The sequence below is a fragment of the Pleurodeles waltl genome, chromosome 11, assembly GCF_031143425.1.
Source record: "Pleurodeles waltl isolate 20211129_DDA chromosome 11, aPleWal1.hap1.20221129, whole genome shotgun sequence".
Lineage (NCBI taxonomy): Eukaryota > Metazoa > Chordata > Amphibia > Caudata > Salamandridae > Pleurodeles > Pleurodeles waltl.
The window spans coordinates 709,097,506-709,120,055 of NC_090450.1; the positions used below are offsets into that span (position 1 = coordinate 709,097,506).

Here is a 22,550-nt window from a genome sequence, read left to right on the forward strand (position 1 = left end):
TTTATAAACTTGCATTATTAGATGAGGTGAGCTTTGATGTATAGTATGCATTACATTTTTTAACCCGATACATCTATAATGTCCCAGATGCCGGCCCCGTATGTGGCAATAGCTACACTTTCGAGTAAATACATCTCCAGGTACTCCTTCACTGTTAGAGCCCAACCTTTTACAGAATCCATGCAATCCGATAACAGACTGTCCGAAAAGAGCTCTCCTATTTAGTAGCATCAGTTTCCACTTCAGTTTATATTGAATAGAACACTTAAATAGGAAAAGGAGGTCACCTCAGAAACCTTCGAATTATTAATAAAATGAGAGTCCTTTGGATGATCTTTATATATATTATACATGCAGAGTGCAATATATTTTACTACTATTGTTGAGCAACTAGTGGGCTTATGATTTGCAAGGTGCAAAACCTCGAGTGAGTCTTGATGCCCTTTGTCTCTCTCAATAACTATCCTTTTTGTCAAGGTGTTATTTTCTGAGCAGTAGTTGTAAACAGAGCCATAGAGGTTAAATCCATGGGGTGAAACAGAATTTCAATGATCTGGCTTTGAGTCTTTGTCTCAGTTGTTTTCTTCTGTCAACTAACTCTAGAATGGAATCAGGGAGACCATGAGCTCTGTCTACTGATGTCATGTAAGCTGTACTGTTGTGATACATGGAATATGACCTTTTCACTCTAGTAATAAGCGAGTGAAAAATCATTTATTAGCAATCCTTTTCCTAATAATGTGTCGTTTGGCCACATTTATTTGCAATGGCATCAGCACAGTCCAAATGGTGGCCCTTGACGCTCAATGGTGTCAGCACATGCTTGCATGAATTGTTGAAAAAAATATATATATATGCACAGATGTGCGCCAGAACTACCTAGAGCATAAGCTTCTGTAAAAGGTATATTTGAAATCCATTTGGATTATTATTTTTTTAATTGAGAAAAGAAATTGCTTTTGAGTGCACAACTGGCGTAGTTTCATGCCAGTAGGTTTATGAACTTACAAACAATGCCATATGATGGGACTGGAAAGTTTGGTTTATTTTCCTGTCTAGACATGTTTTATTTAAAACGGTGCTTTTTACCAAGACAGAAGATGTAATTCTCTTTACTTTTTCCCTAGGCTTTCACCGGCTAGCAATGAACTAGTTTCCTGTTACTTCACCTGATGTCATTGTCGGAGTGATGTCATACAAGGGAGGCCACATCACTGATGACTGTGGATACGAACAAAACAAGCACAAAGATAACAAGCATTGGCAAAGCCAATAAGATTTGCCTATATATTGGTTTAGTCAGTGTGTTTCTGTTCGATGTTGCACAGCAGCTTGCATTGCTGTGAAACTTGCCTTAAAGTAAAAAAACAAAAAAACGCTATGATACGGCCAGGGTTGACCATGTCACATTGCTATTTTTTTAAACATTTTGTGCAATATGTAAAAATACAGTGCCAAAGCCAATAAATCTTGCATAGGCAAGAGCTACTTGCTTTGGAAACGTTTGTATTAAAATGATGAGAATTTAAAGCCAAGACAGCTGTAACTATTTGCACAGATAATCACCAGATCACCTAGATAGCTACATACTGCTACCTCACTGAGCTAGAAGTAAAAACAAAGTACCACGGCCAGTAGAAGGATACTGGCTGCAGACAAGAAGCTGTACTTGCCTCATGCTCCACAGCAGTAATACACAGAAAAGCCCCAGGAGAAAGGCAAGTTCTGGAGAAGTTGGTGACCAATAAGATTCAAGGAAACTAGTGCGACATCGGAGCCAACCACGGTAAGTAAGTGGCGGGACTTTAAGCCTGTGTGTATTCTTGTTTACAATAGATTTCGCAAGCACAGCACAAGCCCTCTGCATGTAAAACCTAAAAATAACTCCTGTGGTTATAGCCGTAAAACTGCAATAACAATGACAGAGATTGGTGGAAGCCTAAAAACCAGGTAAAACTGATAGCCAAAAGCACAAGCCTGCAATGTACTAGTGAATAACCTGACCCATAGAAAAATGAGCAACCAAAAATGCATTAAAGGTTCAGCATTCTAGTTTTGTGAAAAATTATTATAAGGTTCGTAACCATGCTCCAAAATGCAAAACACTCAGGCCCATCCCACACACCAATAATACACACACCAGCCATGTTTGCAACTCTCTCAATATTCTGGTGCCTGTGTGTGAGGGTGGTTGGCTGAAAAATTAAGAGTGGGAAGATGTGCCTGCAGTCAAAAAAGCATCATAACATTTTCTCCACCTTCGTGAGAGATGCCACACTGTGTTTGTAATCTATGACTAGCCAAAAATGAGAAACTGACTGGGGTCACAGACACATGCAGAAACACACACCATCTACACTCTATGCACACAACACATGCTCAATGTGCCGACCACATAGATACTATAGACAGACCATGAGTTAGCATGCAGACCTATACACAGCATCCATAAACTCCTGAGGGGTTGCTGAGTTTCAGTACTCTGGTTACTAGCCCACCTAAATGTGGACACAGAGCTATGAGCTGTGGGTTGGGCAAGGGTGCCCTCTAGTCATTCAGACCCCTTGAACACCCCTCTAAGAAGGGCTCCTGACAGTTTTTCTGGAAGCCACCAGTTAGTCCAGAATGGGTCAGCTGGGATGCTGTTGCTTGGAGCAGATCGCTCACACCCAGTGGTAGTCCAGTCTAACTAGCAATTTACACCTTCCTGACAGTTTGGGCTCCTAAAAGGCATGTTCGTCTCAAACAAGTGGATGACTCACACACATCTTTTTGGTACAGCCCGAGTCAGCACCCCCTATTTGCTAACAGTTTAGATGGCATTACCAGTGTCCATGATTACTGGGTTAATTTCTGCTATCCTTGTCGGACATTGGTGGATTTTCGTCCATATATTTATCCAGCATAATTATCACTCCTTTTGCATTGGTGCTGCTATGCCGATGCAAAATGGTGTATCAACATGGTGGACTTTCATAAATATGGCATATTTGCATGCGTCGTTTTGACAAAGGCTGCAAGTGTAACAATATGGGAGACGGAAAATCCCACGACCAAACTCTAAGTCAGGCTTCAACTGTCTCTGTGTCCCTGAACTTGGTTTCAGTGTCTTCATTTCCACTTTCACGTGTTAGGCCTCTGATGTGAACAAACATCGAGCCTGTGTTCCTCCCGTGAAGACGGCGCACTTCTGCTTTAAGAGGGAAAACACAGACAAGGTTATGTGAAACAGTGGCAAGGCAGAAGAGGTAAGAAAGTGAACTCTGACCTATGTGGAAGGAGTTGTTGGTGCCGATCCAGGCCCTGTCGCTGCCCCCGCTGTGCTCTGTGGACAAAGGGAGGATTTCATTTTTAGGTGCCTTTAAAGCGGGTACATTTCATAAGCACTAAAATTAGAATGAGGAAGAAAGGGAGAAACAGATGAAAGAAAAGAGGTTGCCGCGGAGGTGAGGTGGGTGGCGATTCAAGATGGACGGTGTGGGGAGGGAGTAAGAGGAAAGGGTGGAAAAAAGAGGATGAGAAAGGATACAGGGAGGGAAAGGAGCGAGCAACCCAGAGGGGAGGAAGAGAAAGTGGAAGAGAGAGAGAGTGGTCACTTTTTGTATAGTGCACACTGACATCGCTTGGTAGATGGGTAGAGTTAGAGAGTCAAAATAGTGCCCTTGCTTGATAGCATCTTTTCACAAGTCCCACCAGTGTGCATCAAAGCTGTGCCCATGCAATGCTTGGCCTCTCTTCTGAGACGGACAACAGAACTTGTGAGTTGGTTGACTGGTAAATATTTCATGGTGGACCACTTGTATGACAGTGATGTACACTTGAAGTAAGAGTGATATGATGGGGCAGGGGACAGCAACAGTAGTGCTAACCACTCTTCCAGGAGAGAGTTTGGAGAGATGTGGAAAGAGAGAGAAAAGCACATGCCTAAAGACAGAGTAAGTACAGTCCAAAAAAAAACCACACACATGAAATAATTCAACAACGAAAAAGGATTACACTTGTTTCAGTAAACCATTTTAGGGAAAATATATATTAGGTTTTCGGCCTACAATGCTTTTATAATGTAGGCGATGGAAAGTACAAGAATGCCGATCAGGAGAAAAGAAGAAAGGGCTGGAGAGATGGATATGGAATGAGATGGGAGAACACAAGAAAGTGAAAACGATAGGAGAAAGGGTGGGATTAAAAAAGACCAGTGATAGAAGGAGCGAGCCCTCCCTACCCCCCTCATACTTACAAGACCAGCTCTGGCCATCACTGTTCCCTAATTGCTCCTCACTGGTAGTCACTGACCTCCAATGATACTCACTGTCCCTTCATGGCCTTCACTGATGCTTCACTGGGCTGCATGGAGCCTCATTGCCACCCAGTATCATTTGCTGCCCCTTACTGCCCCTCACATTCCCTCCCTGGCCCTTATGCATTTCTATTGAGCCTCGCTGATATGTACTTCTCCTCAATGGCCCATACTGACCTTTAAGCGTCCTTGTTGCTTCTCCCTGACTTTCACCAGTCCTCCTCGCTGCTTTTTAACTGTTCTTACTGCTTTTTATTAAGCCTCGTTGCTGGTGACACATCCCCATTGGCTCACAGTGACCCCAACAACCCCTCTCTGCTTTCTATTGGCTCTTACGTCTGCTAATTGTTCCCAGTGACCCGTAATGCTTCTGGCTGCTCCTCATTGGTTCTCTGCTCCTCAGGAACCCTCATTGGCTCCTACCGGTCCTTGTTCTTTTCACTGTCACTGACCTTTACGGCTGCTCAGAGGCCCTCACGCTCCTAATTAACCCTGGCAGCTCCTCTTTGGCTTCCCTCGAACTTCTCTGACCACCTCGTATATCTATCCCTCTTGTTGAAGTAGATTCTGATATAATTAGGACAGATATGAAGTGGCTTGAGGGAAGGGTGGGCACAACGTGTGCTCCAGCTCCCGACCACTTCCCCTCTACCCTGCAGAGAGAAGCCACCCTCCACCTCACCCTTGCCTCAGGTAGTCCAGCCCTAGATTCTACTAACACTCTGCAGGTGGGGACTTTCTTTGCCCCCCATCTACCTAAGTTCAAGCCTACATCAGAATCACTGAGAATGTGAGAAAGAAATGTTGATGTTATAATATTTTTTAAGAAAACGTTTTAGTTGATTCTAGTAACAATTAGACAAAAACATTTTGTCACATGAACACATTAGTTTGCAAGTTACTTCCAGCTACCAAAATATGAATTTTTAAGGCATAATGCCATAGCGAGCACAACAAATAGACGAATATGTGAAGAGTTTTGCATAGTATTTCAGGTCACCTAGCTTTTGTAGAGCGGATGTAGGGAGTGTGCAGAAAAGATGGGTTTGAGCTAATGACCGAGAGCTGCTTGTCTTGGCAGCTTTGGTTCACGGAACAACAAAACATCTAGAAGACAGTTCGCCATATAGGGGCTCATCCTTTCATTAGAAAAAAGGCCATTTGTTGCAATCTGGTGCTCTCTTGTGATCTTTTGTGAAGTTTATGCAAGACAGCCATGTCCTCAACATACTTCAATTCCTAAGCCTTGGGAGGGGGGCTCAGGTTTAATTTAAGGGGGGGGGGGTCCACTGCAGTTAACTAGAATGACAGCACCTCGACATGGCCTGGCTACAAAGTGTCTTTACTGCCTCACATTACTTAGATGGAGAACTCTCCAGAGAGTGGCTCCTTTCACTGTAAAGTTTGCTCTGCCTTTAGAGCTATAGCTCGTCTGTGTCAGGTCGATGGTGTGGGTGCCGGGGTAAAACAAACTTTGGTTACAGAGGCACAAAGAATTTAGGGACCATCCAGTGGACGCACTGGTTCGGGGAGGAGTTGCACTAGAACAGAGTGCATTAAAGATGATCTACATATTTACCCCCAAAGCAAGTGGAGTGGCTTAAGGTCTGGGGTGTTTGAATCCCAAGGACTTCTGGAGCTGAAACAACTAGACTACTTTGTGAGGGATATTTGATAACGATGTTAGGACTACCAAAAGACAACTGAGGTCATTTGTAAAAGAACTGAGAATTTACAAAGCAAGAATGTTACAAAATAAAACTATAGGACCTTTCATAAATGTATGCAATAATTTTAAAAAGTGATATCAAAATGAAGAAGTTACAAAAAGATCAATGAGATGACAAGGCTACAAATAACGAGAGGTGTACACATAAGGAAAATAAAGTAATTTCCAAATTGAAAATTCAGAGAATATTAAGTCCTTCAGTGCTTTCATTAGAAAGTGATATTTCAGCAGGTGACGCTTTGAGCATAACTTCTAACAAGTAACTTCTGGAGTGACTTTTGTTAGATAAAATATACTTTTTTTAATGATCAATAGAACACATAAGAACGAACCAAACAGACAGCAGAAAATACAAATAATGAAAACAAGAGGTAAAAAAAAACAAGGAACATAAAGATATTATTGTGACACTCACATCTAAATGAAGGAATAAGCTATCCTCCCACCACCCTTCTATACAATAAGTCAAGTTGAGTATCTGAAGAAGCAGACGCCACCTTTTTCTTTCTTTATTTTTTACTAAAAAAGTAATCATTCAATTATTAAAATTTCAACATTTTTGCCTCATTGGACCCTAATCCGTAAGAGTACCATTGACAGTAGCCACAATCTATGATGCCTTCAAACCTCATTACTGATGATTTAATAGACATCTTTTATATACACGCTATTCATAATGCGGAACAATTAGGAAATACAAAAATAATTCAAAACCAACCAAACCATGCACATGAAAGGAATGAAGCACCATCAGCAATTAACAGAAAAGACACCGCCAGTATAATCACCACTGACATGGAAAAAAGAAGTAGTCAGGAATTCAAATGTTTTCACGAAAAATCCTGAGAGTACTGACCAACACACAGTGTTATGTAACTTTGAATATGAATCCCAATAAATACATGCAGAAGGACTTACATATGTTGTTAGAGAACTAGTTAAGTTCGAACAAATGTGGATATTCTTAGTTATGGACAAATACACCTTTTAGAATCCTGTTTATGCTGTTAAGGCTACAATTATTTATGAGTCAAAATACACAGTACTAAGCATTCTCATTAAATCGGTCCCAGCTTTTTAACCAGGAAGCCATCAGTCTGTTAGATGCCCATACAGCAGAGATTGTGCCCACTTTACTTTCCTACATCATAAACACAACAGATACAATGAAACATTTATACAGCAGACATCACATCGTGGCTGCCATGGTTGTGAGAAACATATACACAAGAATATCGCCCACTTGCTACTGACAATCTAATTCGTAATTTACCAGCATTCAGACATGGATATTCTAGATATGAAGTGAACAGATTTTATCATGGAACAAAATGTATCTATGTACTGGAATTCACTTTGCAGATTGGTACAGAGAGGGTTAGCACCCTCTGAAGTGATGTACTGGCATGAAGTAAAGAGAGCAGGCCTACTCAGGTTAAATGAATGACTTTCATCAATGTATTATTATCCTTTATGAATGGTATGCAGATGACAAAACAGTGATAAGGGCTTGAGAGGCATACTACGAAAATGTTAGAAGGTATTATGTGATTGTGACTACAATGTAGCAATTACAATGGACTATGATGTAAATTAGACAATGTAATTGGATGCAAACTTGTTTATTTTTTATGAGACGTTACAGAGTAGCTCACAGTATAAGGAAATGTTTGTCAATGTGTTACAATCAGAATTTGAACACAGGCGGAGGCAAATTTCATATATTTCAAAAGGGCAGTATATTTCGGCTAAACAAAGCTACAACGCCAAGGGGAATTTTGCCCAAGAGACATGTACAATTTAGAAATGTTGTTATCTAAAGTTGACATTATTTTGTATTAGTGATGAAAACAATAAAGCTGAAATAAATTACAGAAGGTGTATTTTATATTCTAAATTAAAGGCAATGCCAATTTTTCTACAGCACTAAGATGCCCTCTGGGTAGCAGTTGCACTATATTAATCCAGTTTAATTAATTCATTAATTATTTCTTTCATTCATTCATTCATCCATTCATGTCTTTGGGAGCAAATACCTAATACCAATTTCACTGCTGAAAGACTGAAGAACTACAAATCCTTAGTTCAGACTAGAGAGCAATATTAAGTAATCAGCTGTTGACTGGAATGTGTTACCCTTCGAAGATGCCAATATTACATAACATTTTAAGCTCAACTTCACCTTAACCTACCAATCCCACACAAAAAAAAGAAAACAAACATCAATGCATGAATTAACGAGCTGATTTTACAAATGGGCCTATTGTATTTGCAGTGCATGTGCAATTGAAAAAACACAACAGACACTTCATTGTGATAGGTCAAACTATTTTATTTCAAGTCCTTTATTCACTGCTGCACCAAGTACTGTGTGTATGTAATAATATGGACACATTAGAAAATTTACATAAGCCCCACTCCATGATTTCTAAAAGAGTGGATGAAAGAGTGTTTAAATAACAAGTCATCAACTCGCACACAGCATGAAAACAGCACAGTGAGCTGAATGACGTGCTCTGGTGTTGAACGTGCATTGGGTGATAAGGATGACAGGTTGGTGTAGCTCTCCTACTAGCCCAGGGCCTTCTGTTTCCTACTAGTCGGGATGAGAACAGATCATGATACTTTATTTAGCACAATCAGTATTTACTTGCATGATCCTAACAACTCCAAGCTGAACAAAACCCGAAACCAGAGAGGTTGATGGAGCCTGATTGTGCGGTAACAAAAGAAGGTTTTTGAGTTTGTTTTCTGGTTTCTTTCCTTCTTTAGTACTTAAGAAAAATATCTTTCGTGTTGGTTGAGAAAAAACTGTCAAAAATCAGGAGCACAGTTGAATTAGACTAGTGGGAGCCAAAATAATTAAAAGAACAAGTCTATTGAAAAAATAAAACACCGAGTTAATCATGATATTATCAAGTGAATGATCTGTATAATAATCAGTGATGTATTAACTTTAGCACATGGGCTCAGTGGAAGAGTGTGAGCTTCTGGCGAGTTCGACATACATGCGCAGTGAGGGAAGATGCTTAGTGGGACTAATTGTGAATACAACTGATCTCAGTGATATCTAAGAACATGTTTCTAACGTTGAGGGACCTTAAACATATTGAGTGAACCAACAATATGACAAGTTAAAAGCATATGCTCAAAAACAGTGGTTAGAAGACTGAACCTCTAGGCATGAGAACAAATCCGCGGGGGGAGAATATTAGGTTATGGAGTCCTGGGGTAATTTAAAAGATACAAGCACACACACACAGGTGACAAAATAACACATTATCTATGGCAACTATGCAAGTATACACACGTTCACACATTTATTATCACAGAGAAAAGCTCAATTTAAAGATTTTTACAATAATACCAGCAAAAGTGACATGAGAAAAACCCTCCTGCCTCACAGATTGCGTGCACCAATTACAAAACATAATAGTCATGATGGCCCTTCGACCACACCTTAGCTTACTGCACACATATATTTAATCCTGGTTTTGGTTAACATGTTCAATTAAAAAAATATACATGAAGAAAATACTGTGGCATCTGCAGATGCGCAGATCATAATATGCTATTTGTTACCAGTGCTGAGGAAGAGGGGGGGCAACATGACCCCACCGACGATTTGCCTAGCAATTCATTGCCTGTACCCACAGTGAAGTACATCTGGCCCTCGACATGCACAGTTAATTACTCCACATATTACATCACTCACAACAAGATCTATAACATAATTGCTAACATCACCGCAACATGATAAATTACATAATGGATGACAAAATTGTGCATGATGGGGTGTGAGTTATAGTTACTTCAGCGCATGAGTTATAGTTACTTGAGATAACTATAAATGGTGAATTTCAGGGTCTTTTTGAGTTTAAAAAGTTTCAATGTGAGGGAAATTTTCACCTAACTGTAATGCCACTTTAACCTTTGTTGAATTTTTTTTTTTTAATGAATATACACACACATACAAACACACACACATATGTACACATATACATACATATATATATTTTCACTGAAAAAACAAAGGTTAAAGTAACGTTACAGTTAGATGAATTTCTCAGTGACAGCATATTTTCAACTAAAAAAAACACAGAAATGTACCACTTATAGTCAGCAACATTACCTGTATATTGCACCCCGCCAAGCACTGCTTATGACCTCACATATGACATCACTTGTGACATGATCTATTACATCATTTATGACATCACTGATGACATCTCAAATGACATCATTGATGACAATAATGAAATGGGTAACACTGCATCTTTTGGTGTTTTAGTGCACAAAATGTAATGACATAAAAATCTATATTTCATTGTTCCCTGTGAGACATGGGTTTTATCATCATCATGACACCCACCAAAGCTCTTTGTTAGGCCTTACCATTGTCAGGGCTACTACGATTAAGTGGTACCTAAATTATGCACCAGAAATGGCCAATTATTTGGCACATTCTCTGTCAGTAGTATTTTGTTAAATTTGACCTAAAACATTTTTATGAAATCTGTAAATTCTACAAAAGTAGTGGTAAATGTGAGAAATCCACAATTATCCTGTAAATGATGCAACAACATACTCCATAAAGCTATTGGCTCCCACAAGTATCCATTGTTTTATCAACTACCTATTCATGCTATTCATAAAAAGTTAACAAAACCTAGAAGAACTAATTCCAGTAAGCGTCCATTGTTAGACATTGTTATACATAAGGGTGAAATAGATTATGAATAACGTACAGAACTATTTGCTTTTATATCAGTCAATATGTATTTCCTGTAGGGCAGTGAAATGTTCTGGAGATAATTTCGTTAACCATTTTTTTTTCTATTTACAGCACATCGGAAACAGATATGTTGCACAGAGTTGTCACCAATTTACATATAGAAATGACGATTGGGAGCATAGGACCAGCTTTTAAGAGACATCACCATGAATGAGACATTGCATATCATAACATTTTATGAAACACAATACTTTAGAAGCCAGTGAGTTATTATGCTAAATTCATCTATGTTGTGTGAATTTGGAGAATTGAAGAAGGTGACCCTTAAGAGCTATTTTGAATGTATTCAGAGATGAGGTACCTCTCAGTGTATGATGGCAGAGTGATTCATTGGTGGGGGTCCCAGAGGGAAAGGTAGTTGAACATCTAGAAGGTGCAATGGGCTTACAGAAGCTGGCGTGATATGATTGAAGGGAAATGTAATGGGTGCTGAAAAAACAGTTCAGCACAAGGCTAGATGGGTGGAAGTGAAATGTTTTGCACTGACGCTGTTGAACACTAGACTGTGGAACATATTGTGAACTAAAGTGCCTTATGGCTACACGATAGGTGGATCTGGGAAGGTCAATCAGGTTGAAGTCAGAAGGGGGATCTTGCCCTAGTGTGGACTAATCAGGCTCTTGGCAGGAAGGTTAGTTGCGTGCATGTCGAAATTACTGACCTGGTGGCATAGGGGAGGTTAAAGTGACGGAAAATAGAAAGCAGGCATCATTTCTCGGATGCAAATGGCCCCAAAATTTCAGGAGGAAACGGAAGACTTGATCTGGGACGTAATATTTGTGTGTGCACAGGTGGAAAGAAGTAGACTATCTCACTTGAGGGTCAGCCAGTGCTTAATTCGAGCCGGTGGTTTCCAGTGCGGGGCACCAGCACTTATTTTTGAGGGCCAGCACTTATTTTTCTGCTAGAAAAAGCATCACAAAGGGGAAAAGCAGAAAGTTACAGGAGTGAGGTGAAGGGGCAGGGAGTGGCTTAGATTGATTAAAGAAGCCCGAGATGACTTTAGGATTACGCTGCCTCAGTATTCCATGCTCGAACATTTTTTTACAGCATCCGAGTGTTTCAGAGGAGAGCATTAGGCACCGGCACGTTTTTATTGACAAATTAAACACTGGAGTCAGCATTAATCAACGTGGTGCTATCCAGACCTGGATGTCAGAAAATCAGTCAGTCACAGCAATTTAGTAGTCTGATCGGAGAAACTGAACAAAGTGTTTCAGAGAGAGGATTGGTATTTCCTACTGTAGTACAGTAAAATATTACCTTGGACATGTTTTCCATGACGATTGGTATTGTAGGTAATTACTGGCTAAAGCCGGGATACACAGTAATGAAGCTGATGGTCTCTCTTTTGGACAAAACCTCTATTGTAAACTGATGGAGGTCAGAGGAAGAAAACTGTGTATAGTGACAACAGGATTGTCTAATTTTGCTTTATAGGATGCAGCACATTTCTCTGGGCAGCAAGGGACAGGAGCCTGCTGCTGGAGCTGGACAGTTTGGAAAGGTGGCTTGATTGCAAAGCCCTGATGGGGTAGGAAAAAGACGTGAAGCTGGGTACATAAAGCCCTGGTGTAACTGACCAACCCTGACTTATTGGGGATTTTTGGGGAGTTTTTCTTTGCAATTGACTGTAAACCCGTAGCTTTAAACCCAATATATTTGGAAATATTGATGTAATTCAGGTATTTAGCCCAATTTGTTTTTGAGTTTCATGTGGGAGAACTACGTTAAAGGGTCAGATTCGCGCACATACCACTTTGGTGTAACATGGGGCTAGTATTAAATCTTTTGCCAAGGCTTCCAAAAGTTCACAGGCTGGCCCTGGCATCAAAAGCCATTATCAACCTGCGCCGTCTAGTCTTTTAAGTTGCTGTACCTGAAAGGGCTCTAAAAAGAAAGAACGGTTGTGTATGTGCACCTAAAGAAGCAAGTGACAGATCGTAATGTAGGCTGCAGTGTCTAGAAAAGACAATTGCAGACTGTAGAGGGTCATCCACATAAAGTTCAAATGTGTTTCCACTTAAGGCAGATGAGTTTATTTCATGGTGTTGGAGGGTTTTGCTAGGGCCTTAAAAAGGGGAGCTGAAGAAGGTTTTTTTTCTGCAGCGGTGTTTTATTTTTTGGACATTTCTGTCTTTTTCTAAGTTGATTGGTACTTATTCATAGTTTTGGACAGTGAAAGACTTAAGACACAACTACTATATTTCTATGCTACTTAACTGATCAATGTACACTCGCACTTCCATGTCTATGATTTTACTGCATTAAGTAGCCGCGTGTAATAAAGCCATTTATGCCTGAAACCATCAACATTGTAGTACTAGCACAAGTGCACATCTTCACCTACTTCTGCTTCATTAGGGAATCATACAACGTTTTCACTCCCTCGTCTGCCCATGTGCACTTCTTTTGGTGTACAGGCCTGATTGACAACACTAAGAGGTATTTAAAGGGAGACATAATCTCCATATGTTTCTATTTTTTAAAATTAATAAAGGCAGGATAAGGTATAGTTTTCATCTGTGTTTACTGTATCAGCATCACTAAAATGGAAAGCTGAAAGTTTTGTATATAAACTACTCGAGTTTATTTTTATTTATTGATTTAAAACATTTACATAGCACGGACCAAGTAACAAAGTATACAAAGAAAGTTACAAGTAGTTACCTGTAGTTCATAGTCACAGGATTTTCGAAGATACAGAGAACACGTCAGTTGGATAAAGGCTGAAGAATAGAGTTTTTAAGTTTTTCCTGAGTCGAAGAAGTTCAAAGTTCATTCTTATGTAGTCTGGGATAGAGTTCGACAATCTTGAAGCTAGGTACAAGACAGTTTTCTTTGACAGGCAGTCATTGCCTCTTGTATTCTGTTGGCCAATCGTCAGTTTAAATATATTATTCAGATTACTCTAGGACCTGAGTCACAAAAATATTTGTACATCAAAGTTGAACTGAGGTGAACAAAGGGCTTGACTCCTGTGTGACAGTTCCTATTTGGAATTCACAAACTGTGTATGTCTACCATTCACTAACACATACAACTACACCAGTGTAATATTATATTACAGAAAAGTAAATGTTACCTTGACAGGAACTGAGCGTTTTTAGTTAGCACATCTGGCAAAGAATGATGGGGAAAGGGTAGCACCTCCATAAATATGCACATGTAAAAAACGACAACCTGTAAGTTGCATATTCAGAAATCGAAATGCATGTGAGTAACGCAATTCTCAAATGAATTACACAAATACTCAATGGAATAGGCGCCTGTCACTGGTTACCAAAAGTAATTGTGGATTGTTTTGTAAATTTCATGGTAGTCAGAAATGTACTTTCAAAATAGGCCGAAATGTACTGGAATACACTATTTTTCTGTAAATCTGATCCTGTCTGTCGAGAGAACACCATATTTACAGTCCTCGAAATTCGACTGCCTAAGACATTGTGGTAGCTGTTGTCTTGGCTGACTTCAATTGAGCTAATTATTTAATCCACCTGACAGTAATGATTTGTGAAAGTAAAGCAGATGATCTTAAAAGAGGTTATCGGTCAGATTAGTGATCTGGCAAATCTAATGTACAGCTACTTGCAGTGCATAGGCTTTACTCAGAAGGACATTTCTGTACTTTTTAGACAAAAAACATTTTATATAGAATTATGAACACATATATTTTACCCTTGATTGCCATCAACTATGTGTGCAGTGTATTAGAAGGCAAGTAAATTTATACTGAGCCCTACTCTTTACGGTCTTGTTTGCAGCATTACCACTCAGTGGCAGCTGGCAACTATGGTTAGTGGAGGGGTGGATGCGTAAATTAAATCGTTTAAAAAAATAAAAATAAAAAAAAGCCACTTAACTGCTTGGGCAGTCATGTCCTCCTCGCTCCGGTCCTCTTCTTTTCCTGGCGTCATGTACACAGCCCCAGCTAGCTTACTGAACCAATCCCAGCGCTGCTCTCATGCTGTTAACCAGCATTAGAGAAGCGGCAGCATTGTAGGGAGCTGCCTCTCTTGGCGCACCTGAGAGCGCTGTAGGCTTCTGCAGGCTCTCAACCCAGCTGTCTGAGACAGCTGGGTTGAGGAGTTTATAGTGCGCATGTCAGGTTGGCTGTCGCAAGACGGCCATCCAAAGTCACATGCACACTATAAACTAGAGCATAGGCAGCCCACCACTGCTGCCACTCATCAGGGCCCGCTCCTTCCTGACACTCGGTTCAGGGCGGGCTGATGAAAAATAAAATGGTAATGAATTAACTTTAGTTCCATTTTATTTTTTGACCCTGGGACATTTTAGTGGGTCGACGCTGTTCCGCTCAAAAGGAACAGCTGCCCCTGTTACCACCATCTATCCAGTTCTGAAAGTTGAAGTCAAAATGGCCACATAGCTGCCAAGAGGACTCATGTCATGACTGACAAATGCCCCAGTGCTGGCTTTTTAAGTAACAGAACTAGCACTTTGAATGCTGAGATTTGTGAGTGTGTACTGACTATGTGAAAAGCGGAATTACAACACCTAGAAAGTGACATGCTGTTGGTAAAAAGCTAGGAAATGCAGAAGATGTTACACATGACAGGGTATCAACTGGCACCTAAAACGCCAGGGGAATGGATGAGACAGGGAGTCACCTTCCAAATGACAGCTCCCAAGCATGGTGCTTTCTTAATGGGATACCTGTTATAGAAACAACTTACTGAAATAGGTATGAAAAGAACTTTCATTCATTTTATAGACAGTGCCTCAGATAATAAATCTATGTGTTGCTTGGACTGCTGACAGCCTTTACACTGTTCCTGCTATCATCTCATTTCCCTAGGGTAGCTTCAGTTTTTCAGAGTTTTCTGATCAAGGTAATCAGAGTCAACTATTATCTATCAATCTAGGCACCCTGCGCTGAACACCACCAATTTGTCCCTTAGCCATAAAAAACAGATCATGCAATCTGTACACAAAAGGTAACACATACGTCTAAGGGAACAAATAACACATCGAGGAAACAAATTATCAAATGAGCACGATCCTCCTCTTGCTTGAGAAATGAATGCCCAAGATATTATTATCAACAATCCATCAAATCCTACGATGATTACAAAATGTCAATGTTTCCGTCCCCCATAGGTGTCTGCCTGGGCCATCACCAGGACTTAGGGATCGATATACACAATCCAAATGAATAGGGTGCTTCTAAATCCTGGGTTAATTAAAATAACATTTGATCCAAACATAACTCTAATCAGGTGGATATCAAGGGCAAGATTATATTGTCCCCGCAGTTATGGTTATTTCAAAACTTTCCACTACTGTGCAGATAAAACATTACATTCATAAGTTTCACAGGGCTTTAAAAAGGGAACACGTCTCCATCCAATCTGTGTAATTTTCAGGTTTGCATCCATAAATTTGAAAAATATAGGGAAGAGAAACAAATTCAAGCATCCTCCTGCTCAGTGACCAAACAGTAGATTGCTCTCGAAGGGGGTTATTACAACTTTGGAGGAGGTGTTAATCCGTCCCATAAGTGACGGTAAAGTGACGGATATACCACCAGTCGTATTACAAGTTCCATAGGATATAATGGACTCGTAATACGGCTGGTGGTATATCCGTCACTTTACCGTCACTTTTGGGACGGATTAACACCTCCTCCAAAGTTGTAATAACCCCCGAAGTCTTTTCTTCTCTTATGTATCAGTATTTATGGGGTCCTTTGAGCCACAATTGAATGGCGTTGCTTAATGTATGTATCTTTACAAATAATTGTTAAAAGCCCTTGGGTAGCTTTTTTGTTTTTGATACATTGGTCACCACAGCCTCTTGTAGCTAATAGCTGAAGCATTTTCCCTATGGTTGTTATTTTCAAGGTAATCAGTGGGTCTGTCCTAGGTCAGTGAGGGTTGGGCACACTCGACCTTGATCCTTTCAGTAGCTCCCAGTAGTCTCTAACCTCCCACTAGCCTTTGCACAAGGTCTCTGAGGCTATAGAGCAGACAATGGTGCTCATCTAAATGGTGGGAGTGCCTCTGTAGGAGCATTCAGGAAGCCAGAGATGGTATTCAAGCACGTACCTCTGGTCTGTGGGATCCAAGCTCTATGTACCAGAGGGCAAAATTAATTAGCACATTTTTTAAAGGGATTAACTAAAACTGAAGTTGCTACAGATCATGTATGAGATTACATGTCAGTGTGATTCTAATATAATCCTCAAACTCAGTATTAGTTTGTTTGAAATCTGCACAGTTTGATTTGAAAAGCAGCCATCTTGGATCAGTATCTCTTGACCTGGTCTCCTGGGGCCTGGTTAAAGCTAGAGCTACAAAATATATTTTTTCCAACAATACAATTGAATGGAAGTTACACCGCCCTCAGCAAAAACATGTCAAACGCTTCACTGCTTGATGCTCATTGCAACAGCACTTAGTATTTGTTATTTTTGGGCAATGTAAAAACAGGAAAGGCTTCGCTAATAAATACTTCAGCTTCTAAGCAGCACAAACACCACTATTTAAAGTGATACTTACTACATGTAGCCAACTCATATACTGCAGCATCCAATTGAAACTAGCTTAAAGGATGGTATCCCAACAGACACCACTAAACCATAAAAAAAAATTTTTTTATCAGTTGGTCACTAAAGCAGGGGCTATTTCCCCAGTTCACTGCAGGGAGGAACCAGCACTCGCACTGATCACAGAAACATCAGAACGCCGATAGTCAGAATTACCTCTCACTGAGCAAAGACAACACCCTGTCTCTCATTACCATATAAAATTCAAGACTAGACATGTGCATCTCAATGACGAAAGAAACATGCACACAGACAAGAGATGCGTCAGTGGCGACAGCAAGAAGCAAGTGTCCTTTCAATGGCCATGAAGACATGTGAAGCAAGAAGAGAGATCCCTCTCCATGAGGGTGCATGCATATGCAATAAGAGATCTCTCATACGTAACATGTATACATATATATAGATGACATGATTCAGTAACAAGAAAGATACATCTCTCTGGCCCAAAAGATTTGGGGCTGTTACTGACCACTGGAATATGCACGCAGCACACTGGCAGTCAGGGGGGCTCTTATTGACTACAGAAACTGACAGGAAGATATTAGTCAGTGAAAATGAAATATGTCTCCCACTGAACATGGACACATAAACTGACAGCAGGAGAAGGGAGTCTCGTTATCCCTACTACACAAGGGACTGACACGAGATAGTCTCTTATGGGCCACACAGCAATATAAGCTGTCAGTAATAAGATTCTTTTTAGAGGTCACAAAAACATCTACACGAACAGTAAGGGAGCTAGTGTGCTGAATATAGATGGACATACATGAGCTACCAGCAATAGTTGGACCTCTCAATGGAGCACAGTAGCATACGAGATGGAACTTTTAACTAACCTTAGAAACGTATATAAAGAAGGGATAGACCTCTCACAGACCCCAGGTACACACGATGACCATGAGACAGAAGACGCTCATTGGTCATAAAAAGATATACACTAGCGACAAAATGGTACCTGTCACCGACCACAAAAACATATACACTGATAACATGGCAGTGCATTTCACTCACCACCTAAGAGTGTAGGCAAGCAACAACAGAAGTTCATTTTATTGACGTAGAACCATAGGGCCTGATTTAGAGTTGAGCGGACAGGATTCTCTGTCACAAACGTGATGGATCTCCCGCCCACCATATTGCAAGCGCCATAGGATTTATTGCACTCATATCACCGCTGAGAGCGGCAAAGGGCCTATCATAATTGCCATTAATTGCAGTACATGCCCTTGAGTGGCTCTCTTAGTAGCACTCTGAGCAATGAATTATAATCCAAGGATGTCTATCACTCACTTCTACCTTCAGGCATCGCTAATGTTCGGGTCTTCGCCCTCTCGTATTGCGCCTGTATTCCACATGTCTAGGTTGCATTACATCCACATTCGGTTTCTCATACTGACTCCTTTCAAACAAGTCTCTTTATTTTCCCATTTTTTCCACTCACTGCCGTTTTGCATCACTAATGTTTTTCACGGAAATCCATCACTGAATGGCTTTTTGTGAACTTGTGCTAAGTCCCTTCAAAGGAAAAATAACATTGTTGCCTGCCCAAGGGCAGACCCTCCATAAGGGAGGAGGAGCGTCGCCGGCTAAAAAAAATGCCAGCAGAACGGAAAAATACAACAACGACTCGTCAGGAGTAGTAAGCGCTATATAAATACTATTAAAAAATGGTAATAAACTGTGTTTAATACCATTTTATTTTCCAGCACCCTGACCTGAACCGAGTGTCAGAATGGGGAGGGGCAATTGCTGCTGAGTGGCAGCGGGGAGCTTTGCACTTGTTTAAAGCGCGCATGTCCCTTTGGCCGGCTGTCTTGTGACGGCCAGCCTGACCTACGCAGTTTAAACTTCTGTAACCTAGCTGTCTTAAGAAAGCTGGGTTAGAGAAAGCCAAGCCCCCCAGCGTTCTTGTGAGCACTGAGAGAGGCTGCTCTCACCAATCCTGATGCTGCTTTCATGCTGGTTGCAGCATGAAAGCAGCACCAGGATTGGCTCATGCAGTTTCCTGTGTCCTGTCACACATCAGAGCCAGGAGAGACGACAAAAGGAGAGAAGATACTCCTCAGGTAAGTGCCTTTTAAAAAATGTTATTAATACTGTACCCGCTCCCGCCTGCTCCCCATTGTAAATATGAGCCAGCCGCCACTGTGCCTGCCTCTACCACAGAAGCTTTCTAACTGACCCTTCACTGTTCAAACATTCACCCCATTTATTTTAACACCCTTTTTGGGTTTCACCTACATAGTGCTTGCGTTGTGCTTGCGAAGTCTTATGTTACTAAAAACAAATCTTTAAAGGGACTTAGAACCTGCCCCTACTTAATCCCTTACTTACCTGAACTTCTTCTTTGTTCATTCAAATGTCGCTTGAATTTACTTGCTTTTTATTGGCTAGCAGGTCAATTCCTGCTCTTCTGCTCTTTTGTTCTCCTTTTTGTCCTGCACTTGCCATCATATGGAGCGTGGTTGAAGTACACCTTTCAGTTTTGGTTACTTGTTAATGTTTGTAAGTGAAAAGATGAACTGAACATAAGTCAATTTGAGTTGAAATGTGTGTAAATGTCGGCCATCTTGCAATTGAGTATTGAGTGCAGATGTAAAGCAAGCAGCGAGTGGGCTCATTATGGTGTGTTTTTCTTTACTTAATAATTACATTTCTGATGAATAACAGTTGTAAATAGTAAACGTATTTATGTGTTTGTTTCTTAAATTACCACTCACTCATATTTAGAGAAAAGCATTTGTTTAATTGGGTGATGTTTTATTTCGAATTGTTAGTCTCTCAGTTACTTATTAACAGGCAGTCACAAGTGAAGTTATCTTGCAGGAATTAGGGTCATGATTTGAATGGTGCAGCAGGTGCAGTGCCACCAGGGACAAAAGTTGTCAGAACTCCCCTAAGCACCATATATTGCTATATTTTACTACTAAACAGACAGTCACAAGTGCAGTTACCTTTGAGGCATTAGGGTCATAATTTGAATGGTTCAGCAGGTCCTGTGGCACTGGGGCCACAGGGTGTCAAAACCCCTCTAAACACAGATTATCGCTACATTTTACAACTAAACACAGGTGCAGTTACCTGGCAGGCACTAGAGTCATGATTGTAGTGGTACAGCAGGTGAGGTGACACAGGGGCAAAAGCTGTAGGAAGCCCTCTAAACACCAAATATTGCTATATTTTACTACAGACAGGCAGTCACGAGTGCAGTTACCTTGCAGGCAATAGGGTCCCGATTTGAATGGTGCAGCAGGCGCAGTGGCACCAGAGCCAAAAGTTGCCATAACTCCTCTAAGCACCAAATATTGCAATATTTTACTACTAAACAGGCAGTCACAGGTGCAGTTATCTTGCAGGCACTCGGGTCCTCATTTGAATGGTGCAGCAGGTGCAGTGGCACCATGCCTAAAAGCTCTAGGAACCCCACTAAACACAAATTATTACTAAAATGTACTTCTAAACAGCCAGTCACGTTACAGTTACCTTGCAGGCAATAGGGTCATGATTTGAATAGTGCAGTGGCACTGTGGCCAAAAGTTATCATAGCTTCTTTAAGCACCAAATATTGCTATAGTTTACTGCTAAACAGGCAGTCACAATGGTGGTTACCTTGCAGCTAAAAGTGGCATGATTTGAATGGTGCAGCAGGTGCAGTGGCACTCAACTAACTACACATTACTATACTCTAATACAAGGCCGTATTAAATAAGATACAAATTACGAGTTTGGAACCCTGGGATATTATTTCAACACATATCACAACATACACAACTATTAACAGATTATCAAATTTAAAACAAACATTATGCTAACCTTTTTTTAATATTTATAATCAAGTTAGTAATACAGAATGCAAAAGAAAAATCAAAGGTGAAACCTATTGGCTTTGCCAATGCTTGTTCTCTGGTGGAAACCATCTTGTTCTGTTTATCCTCAACAGTATCTGGGAATCTTTATCTCAGCTATAGTTCTAACAGCCAGGTAACGGGTGCTGAATAAACCTGCGGCACACAGCCAGGTCCCTAATCAATGCTCATGAAGACAAATGACTATTGCACCCAACTTCTGGATGGCTCACGCTAGTACTTATTTGCCATCCTAAGTTAAGTGACTGACTTCACCACCCTTCAGTCTACCAGACAGACACTAACACAACATAGTCACACCGTGCTTAAGACTGTATCCAACAAAAGGACCCTTATAAACTGCTGACCCTGGTTTTCAAGTCAATTCATGGACAAACCCATCTGCCCCCAACACATCTGCAAGAAACTTGTGACCTTCCAGTCACAACCTATTCATAACTCCTAAACCCTGCTGTGTCATATTATTCATATTTTGGTCATTGGGGCTTTGGGGCCTCCACAGTGAAACTCGCTCCCTGCCAACTTGCAAGCAAACACCTTTGTCTTGCCAATCAAGAATACTGTAAAAGCCCACCTCCATCTACTGTACCACAATAGCAGCCAATGTCACTGTTACCTCTACATCCCAGCCCAACAACACACACTTAAAAACTATGCCTATGAAGACTGGGACTATCAATGACCACCGAAACATGTATTGCAAACAAGATAGATGACTCTGTGACAACAGAAATATACACCAACAGCAAGAAAGGTGTCACTCACCCAACAAACGAAAAAACACACTGACAGCAGAAGCCATGCAGCATTCAATGAAGAAGCAGGAGAACAGCCTTTCACTAGATACTGAAAAATACATTGTAACAGAAAGAGAGGTGGCACTCAGTGATCACAGAAAGACATGCCCTGATTGCAAAATAAATGTCTCTCAAGGCCCACAAAAAACATGTATGCAAAGCACGACACTTCTCTCATAACAGTAAAAACATATGTGGACAGACACCTGGCTCACGGTGACACAGAAATATCTGCTGCCAGCAAAAGAGGTGCCACTCACTGACCAAAAGAAAGTGTAGACTGTCAGCAGCAAGACAGGCGGCTTTGAAGGAAGAAGCAAGAGCGGGGCCTATCACTGACCATTGAACGTACACACTGGCAACCAGAGAGGGGGCTTTCCAGTGAAAGAAAATTACAGGAAAAAACGTGTCACTCGAAAACAAAAAGGTACATATACCCAAAGAACTTAGGAGGGTGCTTCTCATTGACCACAGAAACATATACAATAGAGAGCAAAA

General features: G+C 40.7%; 1 protein-coding gene across 5 annotated transcripts in view; it reads right to left on the reverse strand.

Moving 5' to 3' along the window:
* PAX8 (paired box 8) overlaps nucleotides 1–22,550 on the reverse strand; it is a 91,012-nt gene that overhangs the window by 45,905 nt on the left and 22,557 nt on the right. For 4 of the 5 annotated variants that reach the window (XM_069214343.1, XM_069214342.1, XM_069214340.1 and 1 more), the window contains exon 3: nucleotides 3,269–3,325. The exons of the other annotated variant lie outside the window; for it this stretch is intronic. In XM_069214343.1, coding sequence (XP_069070444.1) covers nucleotides 3,269–3,325 — 57 coding nt within the window. The remainder of the gene's footprint in view (nucleotides 1–3,268; nucleotides 3,326–22,550) is intronic. 5 annotated transcript variants of the gene reach the window in all.